The sequence below is a fragment of the Gorilla gorilla genome, chromosome 9 (assembly GCF_029281585.2).
Source record: "Gorilla gorilla gorilla isolate KB3781 chromosome 9, NHGRI_mGorGor1-v2.1_pri, whole genome shotgun sequence".
NCBI lineage: Eukaryota > Metazoa > Chordata > Mammalia > Primates > Hominidae > Gorilla > Gorilla gorilla.
In genome coordinates, this window is record NC_073233.2 from 131471507 (window position 1) to 131486760 (window position 15254).

Genomic DNA, 15254 nt, shown 5'->3' on the forward strand with positions numbered 1-15254 from the left:
TAAAATAGAAGCAGATGGATGTCCCTGGTGGTTTCCAATACAAAAATCACACGGCCCTGTGCTCACTCCTCCTCTGGGGCTTTGCTGGATGTCACCTGCTACTGGGCACTGTGCAGACAGTTGATGTCTCAGAGTTGGGAGGTTTTTAGAGGGAGTCTGGACTGAGATGAGGATGTGAAACCAATCTCTTGACTAGGAACTCACCTCCTATGCACCAGCCTCTTGCAGTGTTTGTAAGAGTGGCCTAAACTCTTAGAATATTCCTTATTATTTCAAACCCAATTATGCCATCTGATAACCTCCCTCTGGAGAAACAAAAAAAAAGACTTTTCTCCCCTTTTGCTTCCCCTCTCTCTTCCTCCTCTGAGATACTCAAAATCCTGTTTACCTTAAGGCATCTCTCCTTTAGTCTGAACATCCCTAGTTACTTTACAGTTTTGCACAGGGCAGGGTTTTTAGGCCTACACTGTCTTTATTTATCTTTGAACAATAGGCCTTGCCGAGTATGATGCTTTCTAGGTATGCCCCTTACTGACATCATCTGTGGTGGGATTAGTACATTCCTTCACTTGCTTCAGTTGACAAGGCCCACATGTGTTAATTATTCTTACAGTCATGTTGTAATTTTGGTCCATGCTGAGCTTTATGGCCTTCACCTGCTGGAAGCTAGACTTTCACACTCCTGCATTTGTAGAGGACAGGTCCTTGCCAAGGGTCAGGGGCTTATTCTGCAGTACTGCCTACCTCAGGCAGGCTCCGGCATCTGGGGTGGGTGCACGGCTGCATGATCCATAGTGTATGGACTGTAGGATGGGAATCAGATTTTGGTTAGGGCCAAGTTATCAATGACGTGAGAAGAGATTGCAATGGGGGGTGAGGCACTGCTAGGATATCATAGCTTGTGCCCGTGGGTGAGTCAGTGTCTGCAGCTTGTCATTTGGCTACTTTTATCCTTAGATCTCTTCTCTCCTGACTTGTTCCCTTCCAGTCCCCACTAGGTTTAAATTGGAAGAGTCAGGCTGTGCCAAAATATATGTATATATATATATATATATATATATACACACACACACACACACACACACACACACACATATATATACACACACACACACACACACACACCCAGACAGGACCTGGCAACCTCTCAAAGCAGTGTGGGCACAACTGCAGAAAGCCAGGCACCAGACAGCACTTCCTGGAGTCCATACCTCCATGCCATCCTACGGAAAGAGAAATAGGGGAAGTTCTCTGAGTACCTGCATGCAAGCACTCCTGATTGCCCTCTGGAGAGTCCAGGCTGAATTAAAGAGGAGCTGGATTCAATGCTTGAAAATGAATTGAATGCTTGAAATGAATATATATATATGAGTCACTTTGTCACCCAGGTTGGAGTGCAGTGGTGCAATCATGGCTTACTGCAGCTGTGAACTCCTGAGCTCAGGTGATCCTCCCGACTCTGCCTTTGGAGTAGCTGGAACCTCAAACATGTGTCACCACATCTGGCTAATTTTTAATTTTTTAAATAGAATCTGGGTCTTGTCATGTTGCCTAGGCTGGTCTCAAACTGCTGAGTTCAAGAGATCCTCCTGCCACGACCTTCCAGAGCACTGGGATTACAGGCAAGAGCCACTGTGCCCAGCCAGCCAAAACTCTTTAATGAGGATTGGTTTAGCATTTAGAGAGAGAGCGAGCAAGCCTCCCATCTGCCCAGCACAGCCTCCCACCCCCTCATGGCAGTGTAGCTGTTCTTCTCTGAAGAGGCAGGAAGATGCTGGGGAAGAGAGAGGAGAGGTAGTTAGTTGGAGGTGATGAAATGGTCAGAAGAGAGAAAGGAGAAACAGGGCAGGGTTCGGCAGTGCACAGCCGGGTTGCTGGTCCCATTGGCTGTGGTCAGCATGGCTGCCTTCTCCTGCTTCACTTCCTATGGCCACAGAGCCCAATTTTTCTGCATCTTCTTAACACTTGCAGAGCTGTGAGATGAAGAATGATTGTGGGGGCCGGGCGCAGTGGCTCATGCCTGTAATCCCAGCACTTTGGGAGGCCGAGGTGGGTGGATCACGAGGTCAGGAGATCGAGACCATCCTGGCTAAGACGGTGAAACCGTCTCTACTAAAAATACAAAAAATTAGCCGGGCATGGTGGCGGGTGCCTGTAGTCCCAGCTAGTCGGGAAGCTGAGGCAGGAGAATGGCGTGAACCTGGGAGGCAGAGCTTGCAGTGAGCCGAGATCGTGCCACTGCCCTCCAGTCTAGGCGACAGAGTGAGACTCAGTCTCAAAAAAAAAAAAAGAATGATTGTGGACCTTTAGGACAGGAAATGACCTACAGGGTCATCTAAGTCATCTTAGACCAACTCCTCCTTATAACAGATGGGGAAACTGAGGCCCAGAGAAAGGGTGAGCTACATCCATGGTCACGCAGCAGTGTCATGCCATCTGAGTGCTCATACTCTGTGAATGCAGATGCTGTCTTAAAGAGTGGGTTTTGGATTGCAGAATGTCAGTAACTCCTCCCTCAGTCTGAACCCTCCTCTTTAAGAGTCAAGTGTATATTGCATCCCTAACCAGGAAAAGGCCTGTCTGGAAACAAATGCACGAGCAGCCCAGGTGCTGCCCTGGGGGAGGGTGACTGAGCAGGCTGACTGTCATGGTCAGACATGTATGGGAAAAATGGGCACCAAGAAAAGATGTCCATAGATGTGAATAATCCACATCGTAGGTACACCCAGACAGGACCTGGCAGCCTCTCAAAGCAGTGTGGGCCAACTGCAGAAAGCCAGGCACCAGACAGCACTTCCTGGAGTCCGTACCTCCGTGCCATCCTATGGAAAGAGAAATAGGGGAAGTTCTCTAAGTAACTCACATCCGTGAGCGCTCCTGATTGCCCTCTGGAGATCCCAGGCTGAATTAAAGAGGAGCTGGATTCGATGCTCGAAAATGAATTCTGTGCTTTACTTTCCTCCTGGGTCTTGTGTCCTGACTGCTCCCATTGATCAGCCTCTCGAGACACGTGGGCGTGAGGATGGGGGCCAGGAGGTAACAGCAGCCCAGGGCCCTTGCCTTGACTTCTTTGGTTTCTCATGACTCATCATGATCTCCTTCCCCCCAGACTCACACATGCATACTCACACTCAGACACACCCACACACACTGACACATACTCTCTCATGCACACTCACTCTGCCATTGTCTTTCTCACTAGCTCCCAGTGCAGCACAGGAACCTAACAATAGTGTTTTCACGCCGTGAGCCCTGCTAACTGGCAAAGCCGGCTCGTTGTCTCTGGTTTAAAGGAAGAGTGGGCTTGGGGTGGAGGAAGGTGGAGGGGATATTCATGTGGCTCAAGCCCAGGGCCAGTGGCAGGAGGGACTCAAGATCTGTTTTTAAGGACGACATGTCAGCATCTTAACTGGGGCATCCAGCAAGCAGACATCCCTCGTTAAGACCTTAATCCAGGATTAAGAAAAGGTCAGTTACCTCTGCAAAGAGGTGATTTGGAGAGGGGCTTAGTGTCTCCTAATATCCTAGAGTGGGTAGAGGAGTGTAAGCCAGAGTGTGGTCACTGGCCTGTCCTAGGGGCCGGGACTCTCTAGAAATTCCAGGGTGGTACCGAATTCCCCGAGCCTCAGTTTGGCCTTTCTCTTAAACTTTAGCAATGTGTCTTGTCTCCTGTTCACACACATTCTTTGGTGGTAATTAGTACATGTCTTTAGTTGGAAAGGGACTCTACAAAAGACTTGGAGACAGATTTGTCTGCAGGAGTTTTATTGGGAAGTGCTGTTGGGAGCAAAGCTATAAGCAAGTGAGGGAATCAGGATTGGGCTGAGGGAGAAGTTCAACTCTCACGCACCTGCTTTAGCCAATTCCATAAAAAATTCTAGAGCTGAGATTGCCCTGCAGGGTTATCCCAAATTGAGGCAAAGGGCAGGTTTTTGTATCCTTTCCTGGACTAGTCATTGGATGCGGTCTGTCCTCAGGGAGGGGTGTTTTTTTGGGCGAGGCTGCTTCCTTTAATCCAGGGCAGGGCCCAGAAAGGGACTCAGCTGTAACCCATCAGCAGCTATTACTCCAGGCAGCTGGGGAGATGAGTACTTCATTCTGGAAAGGAATATCATGCCCAGGCGAAACCTCTACACTACGCGGGACGGGGACTCTACGATGTTGTACTTTGCCTTACATCTGTTCATTCTCACAGTCACCCTTTTATAGAGCAGGTATCATCTCCCCTTCACAGATGGGACTTCTACTGAGGCAGAGCCACATGCGGAAGGTCAGAGGGTAGCTAGGGGCAGACCATGTCCAAAACTTGGTGGCTTGCGGTGGTGGAAAGAACATAGGACTTTGTTGTATATGTGATTATTTAGTCTCTTTCCATGGTAAACCTGGGATTGTGGGCAAATGAAATTACTCTAATTTGCATAATTAAGGCAAATTAGATGCATGCCCATGTTTTAAAGGTCCCCAGCCCCATTTGTAGCCACCTGTTGGTAGTTTCTTCATTCACGGCCTTCCTTTTTGGGCAGTTATGGTTGCCTATAAAGAGGACAACTTGCCTTAGGATATTCCCCGGTAGGTGAGACTCTGAGTCCTGCCCTTGAGCAGTTCCACCCATCATCCTTCTCAATTTTTCGCTTTCATTTCCCTATGCCTCTCTGCAGCCCCTGGGCTCCATATATATATGCTCCTACTACACTGACTTCCATAGAATCATGACTACAGATTATTTAATTTATCCTCGTTTTCCCCAATCCCGTTTTTTTCCTCCCCAGGAATCAACTCCATTTCCTTGCCCAGTCCTTTCCACATAGGAGGCTTAATGTCCTGATCACACATGGGGCCTTGTGCGTTCTCCTCTGGAGAAGAACACTTTTAGAGTCAGCCATCCTGTGTAGATTCTTGCTTGTGGTCATTCAACACTCTGATGCTGAAAATCTAGAAAAAGGAGGGATTTTTCTTCCCTTCTTAGTATATCCCAGAATATCACCAAATTTACCTACACAAAGTTGTCTTCTCTTTCTTTTTTTTTTTTTTTTATTTTTTATTTTTTGAGATGGAATCTCACTCTGTCACCCAGGCTGGAGTGTAGTGGCAGAATCTCGGCTCACTGCAGCGTCCAATGCTCCTGCCTCAGCCTCCCCAGTAGCTGGGATTACAGGGGTGCATCACCACGCCCAGCTAATTTTTGTATTTTTAGTAGAGACGGGGTTTTACCATGCTGGCCAGGCTGTTCTCGAACTCCTGACCTCTCAAAATGCTGGGATTACAGGCGTGAGCCACTGCGCTCAGCCTGTCTTCTCTTTCAAAGGCAGCAATTTTCAAAACCAAAAAGATTACAGTAAATGTAATCGGGTTGAATTAAAACCCAAAGATCAAAGGAAAGGTAACATGGGAGAATTTGACCATTCTAAATTTATCTATTTCTCTAGTCCCTGATGAATGACATCTCGTTATATTGAATAAAGTTGCAGGTGTGCTCATTATCTCTTTGACTCAATTTTCTCTTCTGTGAAATTGGAATAAGATTAAAGGAGATATGACCCACTGTGCCCTTCATAAAGTACCTACAGCAAGGCCTGGCAATACCTTCTCAATGAGTGTTAGCTCTTTTTATGTGGGAAATTATTAAACAAGAGGAAGGATATCTTGGATTAAAGAAAATTTTAATATCTAGAAAATATAGATCACTAGTCTATGTTTTCTAAAGTTATTTAGATACTAAATAACCAGAGAATTAGGTTAAAATAGTATAGACCAATGATTCCTAAACATTGCCACATATTTCAATCACTTGGAGAGCCTTCAAAAGCTCTGATACCTGGCTCCCACCCCCAGACATTCTTGTTTAGTTGGTTATGTAAAAACTCTCAGATGATTCTGAAGTGCAGCAAAGTTTAGGGACCACTAGTATAGATCATTTGGTGAATTTGTAGTTGAAGCTGGCTGAAAATGTAGATTTGGTTGTAGTGAACACTTAGAAAAGAAAAAGATAATACCCAGGAGCCAGTTATTCTATTTGGACAAGATTAAAAGAAAATTGGAAAAGAGAATTGGTGTGCATGGTGAAATGGGGTTTAACTAATGTGTAGAAGGAGACCTACCCCTAGTAAGCTCTGTTCCCAGTGAGCTAAGGGCTAAGTGTGTTTATTCTGCTGGGCTGCATTTTGTCCCAGGGAAGGCTTTCATATGTATCCATGTGTACATGATAAAATTTGACTTAAAGGGTGGGTACCTGATTGAATGGCAATGTTGGTTGCTAAAGGGTGAATGTTGTGTTGGAGCCATCTGAATCCTCAGCTTCCTCACCCTTCAACCTCCTGGCCATTTCTTGCTTTACGTTTTAATTACGTAGACATCACGCGCCTCATGAGAGAGATGCAGTATTAATGAGAGGTCTTGGGTTACAGCTGGGTCAGAGGCAATCAGTATATCCATTTGGACACCCCTGACCCAGCCTCCATGGATTAGAGTCTGAGTTGGGGAACTCGGAGAGGACAGAGTGGACATCTGTGGAACATCAGTTCTCTTGCATTAGTGGCTCATAATGCACAGACTATATCCTAAGCATTAATTCAGGAAAGAGTTATTTAATAGGGTCTCTAGAGTCCCTGATGGCCAGTGTATACCAACTCGTTTATAATTCAAGGACTGAGTTAGAAGATCTTTAATGACCCCTCCCATTAAAAAACTTTGGTCAGATGTTGACCTCTTTGGCTAACAATCTAGCTTTCTTCCTCTTCCGAACTTCCTGACAGACTGTCTATATACCCTCTGTTTCCTTGACCCTCTTTCACTCTCAGGGCAGCCAGTTGTTTGGGGCAGCACTGCAGAATCTTGGAGACAAATCCTGGTTTCTCTGTTTACTCTGTATGTGATCTGGGAAAATTCTTCAGTCACTGAGATGCCTCAGTTTCCTCTTCCATAAAGTAGGGTCAATGGATAAAAGGAAGGAATACATATTAAATGTATAAAATCCCTGCCTGGCTCATAGTATACTTTGAATGCTTTTAACCATTTTATTGGAGGAATAACTTGAGGAAGGGATGACGTCCTACTCATCTGAGTTTCTTTTTGCTCATCCATATAGTAGTGTATCAGTAAGGGTCCCATAAGACAGAAACCACACCAATAATTTGAACAGGGAAAATTTAATATTAAGAATCATTGGCTGGGTGCAGTGGCTCATGCATGTAATTCCAGCACTTTGGGCCGCCAAGGTGGGAGGATCGCTTGAGCCCAGGAGTTTGAGAGCAGCCTGGGCAACATAGGGAGACCCCATCTTTACAAAAAAAAAAAAAAGAAAGAAAGAAAGAAAGAAACAAAATGCCGGACATGGTAGTGCGTGCCTGTAGCCCCAGCTATTCCGGAGGCTGAGGTGGAAGGATTGCTTGAGCCCAGAAGGTTGAGGCTGCAGTGAGCCGAGATTGCGCCACTGCACTCCAGCCAGGGCAACAGAGGGAGACCCTGTCTCAAGAAGGAAAGATAGAAGAATCATTAACAAGTAAAAACATGGAAAGGTCTCTGAAGAATGGAGGTATAACAGATGCCTCTTGTTATAACAGATGTAGGGAGCAGCTCCTAGGATTGAGCCACTCACTCACTGAAGGACAAACTTCTAAGAAGGCTCCCTGCACTTCCTCCAAACCCAAGGCTAAAATTCAGAACTTATTGGAGAGGGTGTGGCCATTGCCCAGTGTATGGCACAGAGGCTCTAGAGGTTCTGGGGACTGGGGCACATAAGCTGGAAACTGCCCATTAGGGTATCAGTGAAACTCATTGGGAGGCTGGTGACTTCTGCAGAAAAGCACCAGAACAAACAAGGGCAGCCCCTTCTAGTGTCTCTCTAGCGCCCTCTGCTGACAAGATATAACATTGTGCCAGCCGGCAAAGAAGAAACGTTGACAGGGCACAGCTCCAGCATCACAAGGCAGGGAAAAGAAGGGTGGATTTGCAGCTGAGGGGCAATACATGGATACGTAGCCTGAGTAGGAACAACGGAACTTACCTTGAAGGGTTGTTTTGAGGGTTAAATGCAATATTATACAAACACCTTTTGCCTTGTAGATGTTTATTTATGGAAGTAGCATGGTATGGTGAAAAGATGGATTTTATTTTATTATAACTTTTTGAGACAGAGTCTCACCCTGTCACTGAGGCTGGGGTACAATGGTGCGATCTTGGCTCACTGCAACCTCTGCGTCCTGGGTTCAAGCAACTCTCCTGCCTCAGCCTCCCAAGTAGCTGGGATTACAGATGCCTGCCACCACACCTGGCTAATTTTTTGTATCTTCAGTAAAGGTGGGGTTTCACCATGTTGGCCAGGCTGGTCTGAACTCCTGATCTCAGGTGATGCACCTGCCTCAGCCTTCCAAAGTGCTGGGATTACAGATGTGAGCCACTGTGCCCAGTGGAAAAGACGGATTTTTAGAAATAACTGTGGGATCATGGGTAAGTAAAGTACAGGCTCCTGATACTCAGTTTTCTCATCAGTTTGATAAAATACTTTTTTTAAAAAAACGGAGTTTTGCTCTTCTTACTCAGCTGGAGCACAATGGCACGATCTCGGCTCACCACAATCTCCAACTCCTGGGTTCCAGTGACTTTCCTGCCTCAGCCCCCTGAGTAGCTGGGATTACAGGCGCCCACCACCACGGCTGGCTAATTTTTGTATTTTTAGTAGAGACAGGGTTTCACCATGTTGCCGAGCCTGGTCTTGAACTCCTGACCTCAGGTGATCCACCTGCCTCGGCCTCCCAAAGTGCTGGGATTACAGGCATGAGCCACTGCGCCTGGCCTTAAATAAATTTTGTAAAAGGATAAAAGGCATAAAAGCACTTACCCCTGTGCCTGCAATGGTGAATTCTCAGTAACTTGTCGATCCCTGTTTCTCTTCTTCTTTGTATCCCACACACTCAGAAATCTCCTAAATGACTGCTTCAGAAAAGCACTCGTGATTTGGGTGATAGTTTTAAAACAATGAGATTCTCTTTTGCCTATCATTCTCCATGATTCAACAAATTCAGATTTATGTAAACTGTTTGGAGTGCTACTCTGTAAAAGTTTTTAAATTTTATTTTATTAGTATGCAGGTGGGATTCGGAGACGTAAGATCTTAGCCTTTATTTTCAACATCTCCCATGCATGTCAACAAAGATTATCAAACACAGGAAGTGAATAAAATACTATGTAGACACTGACCCTCTTTATATAAAATGTGATTGATCAGGTCTGGGTTGAATGGATTGGTTCAGTTGGATTTGCAGGTGTATCTTAACTTCTCTTTCTTAGCCCTGATTCCTCTAGGGTGGTCTCTGGAAAGTGCTTTTGACACTGCACAGGACTCTCAGAAACCTCTTTTCCTTTAAAAAATAGAAGATAGTGTCAGTTTTCTGTATCTCTGAAGGAAAGGTTTAATTCAGAGAAAGGTACCCACTTTTACCTCAATTTCCTAAATTCATTTACAGAAAAGCAGCTTGGGAATTTAGGCACCAAATAGCTGTGAAAGTGTGGAGATTGAGTCCGGAGGCGTAAGTTCCGTTTGTGGAAGTCCTGTTGGCTTTGTTAGGATTGCAGCATGTACCTGCTCTTGGATCAGCTGGTCACCCCAGAGTTTGTGCTGTCCTTTCAAGAAGGACAAGGGCAGAAAGTATGAGTGCCTCTATGGGAAATTATAAACACCGTTAGGACAAAAAGGCCCATGCCTTCCTAATGGCATGCCAGTAGCCCCTTCTTTTCACACGCAATGTAATCATTCAGAGTAGGACTCGGGTAAGGCAGATGGGGTTTCAGATACAGGCTCTACTACTTAATAACCATGTACTATAGGCAAGTTATTAAACTTTCTACCTCTTAGTTTTGTCGTCTGAGAAATGGGAATAATAAGTAGTATCCATTTCATATACTGTTGATATAATTCAATGAAATAATTCTTGTCAGGGGTTTAGCAAATTGCACTGCACATAAATAGTACTCTTTTGCTATCATCAGGATAGTTTTGGTTTTATTGTAGCTCAAGTGAAGCGCTTCTCATCATGAAAGCCTTGTATTCTGTAACAGTAGACACAGTCCAGATTCCCTGATTCGCTTGTTTTGTTACTTTTCTATTATTTAATGTGCCCATTTTGAGGGTAGCAGGCAAATAACATTTTGGTGACTGAAGAAATACCACGCACATACTTCGTGCATCTTAAGGAACTGAGATCTTTCTTGTATCCAAACTCAAGGCTTCTGAATATCTGTCTCACCACAAGAAGATATTTTTCACTGTGTTTTTCAACAGTAGCTATTGCTTTTGACCAATATTGATTATAGTAGCTTTAGTTTACTGGACAGATACATACTATGTGTCAGATGCAGTGAGAAGCAGGTTGCATGTATTTACATCATTTAATCCTCACACGTTCCATTAAGATTGAAAGATCAGAAACTTAGTGAAGCTAACTTTTCAAAGAGCACAGAAGAAGTAATTGATAGGACTAACATTTGAAGTTGTATTTGTCTGGTCCCTGACATACGGTTTTAACCCATTGTATTTAATATAAACCATGAAAATACTAACAATGTAAGCCCATATATAGCTGTACATTTTGTAGTGGAAGAAGTAAAGTCCCCTCAAAATTAGCACAACTTGTTCAAAGTTACATAGTAAGTGAGTGGGGAAGTTAGGACTAGGACTCTGGCCACTTGATTCCACCAACCTCTGTGTCTATGCCTTAATGGAGGAAAGGACATTCAGTGCAATTTTTTTTTTTTTTTTTTTTTTTTATGCAGAGTCTTGCTCTGTCGCCCAGGCTGGAGTGCAGTGGTGCGATCATGGCTCACAGCAACCTCTGCCTCCTAGGTTCAAGAGATTCTCCTGCCTCAGCCTCCCGAGTAGCTGGGATTACAAGTGTGTGCCACCATGCCTGGCTAATTTTTGTATTTTTAGTAGAGATGGGGTTTCACCACGTTGGCCAGGCTGGTCTAAAACTCCTGAGCTCAAGTGATCCACCCGCCTCTCCCTCCCAAACTGCTGAGATTACAGGCATGAGCCACCATGCCCAGCCCAAAGATATTTACTGAATATGTGTGTACCCAGTACTCCTACATGCTGGAGGGACATGAAAGAAAAAATAGCCTACGATCTTCTCAGGGATGTAAAACCAACAGAGGACAACAGAATCTGCAATTAAGTTCTAAATGTGTACTGTAAGGGCAGGGGCAGGAGAGGTACCCAACCGTTCTCGGGTGCTTTCACATGCTTTTTTGACTTCATCATCTTTTCAACAGTACAAAGGAGGAAATATGTAGTATTAGCATTTTCAGATGAAGAAACTGAGTCTGAGATAAGAGTAGTGGGTGACCAATAAGCAATGCAACTCAGTTTTGGTTCCAGATCTGACTCTAGTCCAAGATCTTTCCGTGGATTAACAGAGAAGAGCCAGACAGGCATTTCAGAAGAGGTCGGACTTGAGCCAGACAAGGAGGGAGGCTGAAATCGGGGCATTGCCAATATACCTTTCTTTGGTGCTGGGATTCCTCTAGGTAACGGAGGCAGGGCCAGACAGCCCAGAACTATCTGCTTCCCAGATACTGTGCGGCTGCTGTTCTATCAACGGGCTGCAGACAGAAGCAATCTTGGAAAGACTTTTCATGATGAGCCTGCAGGGGCTGGCCCTCCCAGAATGAGACATTTTGCCAACAGATGCCCAAGAAATATTAGCTCTCAGCATGAGTTCGAGCAGGATGCAGGTGACATCAATGGATTGTAATTACTATTCACCTTCAGCATGTTTTCCTATGCAGCTGCAGTGGACAGACAAAACTGTCTTTTTGGAAGATTCAAAGCATGAGAATGCATAAGCCAAACATTTGCTGTTCAGGGTGGTACCGGAATAGCAACGTGGGCGTCGCCTGGGGGTTTGTTAGAAAGGCTGACTTTTGGGTGGTCCCCTAGACCTGCTCTATCAGAATCTGTGGGTGAAGAAGATTCTTAGGGGATTAAAGTTTCCCAGGCATTGAGCTAACCATCATCATTGTTAGTGTCGTCGGTTTTGTGCTACATGCCTCAAGAGATGACAGTGGTTCTCAAATAGTTGGGGTGTGAGGCAATTAGTTAATCGCCATGGGTCTACAGGCAGGTGATCTGGATTCCCAGCTCTGCCTCTTTCTTGCATGGGACCTTCACTTTTCCAGGACTCAGTTTCCAGATCCACTAAACAGGTCAGTATTTAGGTGATTGTGGTGGGAATGAAATGATTGAATGTAGGCAAAATGCTTTGTAAGTCATGAATGACTTTCAAAATATTATTAATATCGTTGCTGAATAGAATACCTCGCACTGCCAGAACTTTCCTCTGGGGGCTGTCTGAGTACTAATACTGCATTTCGGTGAATGGACAGAGAAAAAAAAAAACACTTTTAAGAGGTGCAGCTTAGAATTAGAAGACCCAGGCGACTCTGCTTTGCCACGAATGTAAGTGCTTTCCCTGAGTGTTACTCTTGCGGTCTGTGAGAGCCTGACCTGCCGGAGAAGCGAGCATCCTGGAAGTCTGGGAGCAGCTACACTGAAGAGGCCCTCGGCCATCTTTTCTTGCGGATTACGGTCTCAGTGCTGGCCTCCTCTCTTCCTCTACTCCCAGGCCTCGGGCCGTGAGAGAGCCGTCATCCTTTGAAGGATGCACGACTCTCTTTAGAGCCAGGCACCTGTGTTTTTATTTAGTGTCACCTCCTTGATACAGGTCGACCTAGTGGGCAGCACCTGGGAAATAATTGGTGGCAGCGAAGGGAGCAGAGTCTCCGGGGAACATCGTCTTGTATTTTGTCGGATTGAGGGTGAAGAGGAAAATAACCCCCCCCGCAGCCCCAGCGGCTCTGTCCTCCACGCTGGCATGAATAATTGAGCGCCGGCAAGCTGACTGCACCAAAGAGTTGCATTATGTAAACCGGCAGGCGACGTGTGTGCGTGTGTGCGCGTGTGCGTGTCTGCGCGCAAGAGGGGTGCGTGTCTGAGTGTGTCTGTGCGCCTGTGCGCGTGCGTGCCTGAGCTCAGAACAGCTGTCTGTGAGGGAGTCAGAGGGAGAGAGAGAAAGGCAGCCAGGCAGAGAGAGAGAGGGACTTCTGTAAGGCGGCACGACCACACCAAATAACAGCAGCAGAGGGAGGTGGGGGAGAGGGAAATAAAGGGGAGTCATGCTTAAAATGCCACAGCGGTGTGAAACAGCAGAGCAAAGAAGCGCCCCCAGCTTCTGAGAGCCCTGGCCCGAGTCCCCTCCCCCGTTAGAAACAGGGCTTTGGGATGGTCATGGAGGTGAGTGCCCTCCAGCCTCCTCAGGGCCCCCGCTCCCCGCCCCCGCCCCCCACTGCCCAATGCATGAATGAATGAGTTCCTCTCTGCACTGCACTCTGCTACTGTTCCTACCTAATGGCTTCCAGGTTAGTGCTAACTCGTGCTGACGCCTGGTGCGTGTGTGTGTGTGTGTGTGTGTGTGTGTGTATCTTTGTTTCCTCGTGGGATTTTTTGGAAGCGGTGGCTCTGTCCTGGGGTCAGAATGGGGCCCTGGGGGCTGTGGTGAAGACCTGTCTTTCTGGTTGTGTGCTTTTCTCATCTGACGCAGGCTGCTCAGAGCTGCCAAGAACACAAACCTTTCAAGGCAGAGTAAATCCGGAGTCCATGTTGTTTGCTTCTGTTTTCTGTTCTGGGGATCCGAAAGCAGCCAGTGTGACATCATGCTGCAGAGATGCCACCTTCTTTTCCCTCCCTAGCCTTTTCTTTTCTCCTCTATAGTAGCACTGCTCGAGCTGAGCTCTGGATCACGGAGGGGTGGCCCTGGGGTGGGCTGGAGGGAGAGGCTGGGTTGAGGGTGATGATGGTCTCCTTGTCCAGCAAGACTTAATTCAGGGCCCTCTAACTTGGAGAAAGGAGGGCAGAGGAATGAATTAGTGGCACAATGCGTCATGGAGAACTGGCCGAGAGCTTCTGGGGGAGGTGTGGACAGGCCATGTGCTCCTGTTCTCCACCTGCTGGCTTCCCTCCGCAGTGCCTCCGGCGGGGGGTAGGAGCTGGCCAGAGCTGTGGTCAGGAAGATACGGACAGACACTGCTTATCCCACAGGGAGAGGGCCATGGGACAGATGGATCTGGCCAGCAGAAGGAGAGGATGAAAGGGGAAGTTGATAGCTCTCATCTCGGAGAAATAAAAGGATTTGTTTATTCTTTGGCTTAGCCAGCATTTGGCGCAGAGATTTGCCATGTATTTTGAGAAAATAGCTACCCAGTGGCTGGGCCTTACTCCCCCACACCTCCTTGCATTGTTAGTTATTTGCTTGATTTAGGAAGTAGAGGGCTGGGGGAGGACTTGGAGCTTGCTCTGTCCCTGGGGCCTCAGCCAAGAGCTCAGGCAGGGCTAGAGAAAGCCATCTTTGCCTCTTCTCTGATACTTGCTAGCACACTGTGCTCCGGGGAGACCCCTTCGCTCCTCTACCTCCTGCCTCTCCTCCCTCTGCAGCTGACCTTGAATGGTGGTCATATTTCTAGCCTTTGCCTTGGATAGCACTCGGCAGGTTAGAGAAGTTTGGAACCAAGATGAAAAAAGCTGGCCTTGGAAGAAGCGTAAGGGAAAGGGATGATTTTGGGAGCCACCCGTAGCAGGAGATTGATAATGTCAAGGCCATGGTTAAAAAGTAGTGCCCCGTGAGGATTGGGGGTGGGTAGGGAGTGGAGAAGCAGCTAGTCCGGTTACCTCTGTAGGCATTTAAGCAACTGCAAAACAATCACTTGTGGAAAGAATGAAGGAATAAAAGCTGTCATCACCTAGAAGAAAAACTCCTGGCTGGGTGTGCTGGCTCATGCCTGTAATCCCAGCACTTTGGGATCTGAGGTGGGAGGATCACTTGAGCCTAGGAGTTCAAGACCAGCCTGGGCAACATCGCGAGACCCTGCCTCTATTTAATAATAATTTTTTTTAAATCCTAAGACTAAACACCTCCCACGCCCTCTCCCTGCTTCTTTCTTTTCTGGCCCTACAAATTTCTTCTGCTGACAGGAGCAAGCCTGCAGCCCTTTCTCCCAATGGTTGGGACGCAGGCACCCTCCCCTTGACCTTTTCAAGGTCTTTTCTGTTTAGACCAGAGGCCAGCAGACTGTTTTGGTACAGGGCCAGACAGTCAATACTGGAGGCCTTGTGGGCCGGGCTGTCTCAGCTGCTCAATTCTGCTTTGCACAGTAGAAGCAGTTGTGGACAATTTATGAACGAACGAGCATGGCTGTGTTCCCAATAA

General features: G+C 46.6%; 1 protein-coding gene across 14 annotated transcripts in view; it reads left to right on the forward strand.

Annotated features, from left to right (window-relative positions):
• The window catches only part of GRAMD1B (GRAM domain containing 1B), a 262296-nt gene that overhangs the window by 181393 nt on the left and 65649 nt on the right, over positions 1 to 15254 (forward strand). Inside the window, exon 1 of one of the 14 annotated variants that reach the window (XM_063693617.1) lies at positions 12246 to 12451. The exons of 11 other annotated variants lie outside the window; for them this stretch is intronic. Coding sequence is in view for 1 of the 3 variants with exons in the window: in XM_031015840.3 (XP_030871700.3) it covers positions 13400 to 13410 (11 nt within the window). In the remaining 2 variants the exon portion in view is untranslated. 2 more of the 14 variants (XM_031015842.3, XM_031015840.3) reach the window with 2 other exon arrangements.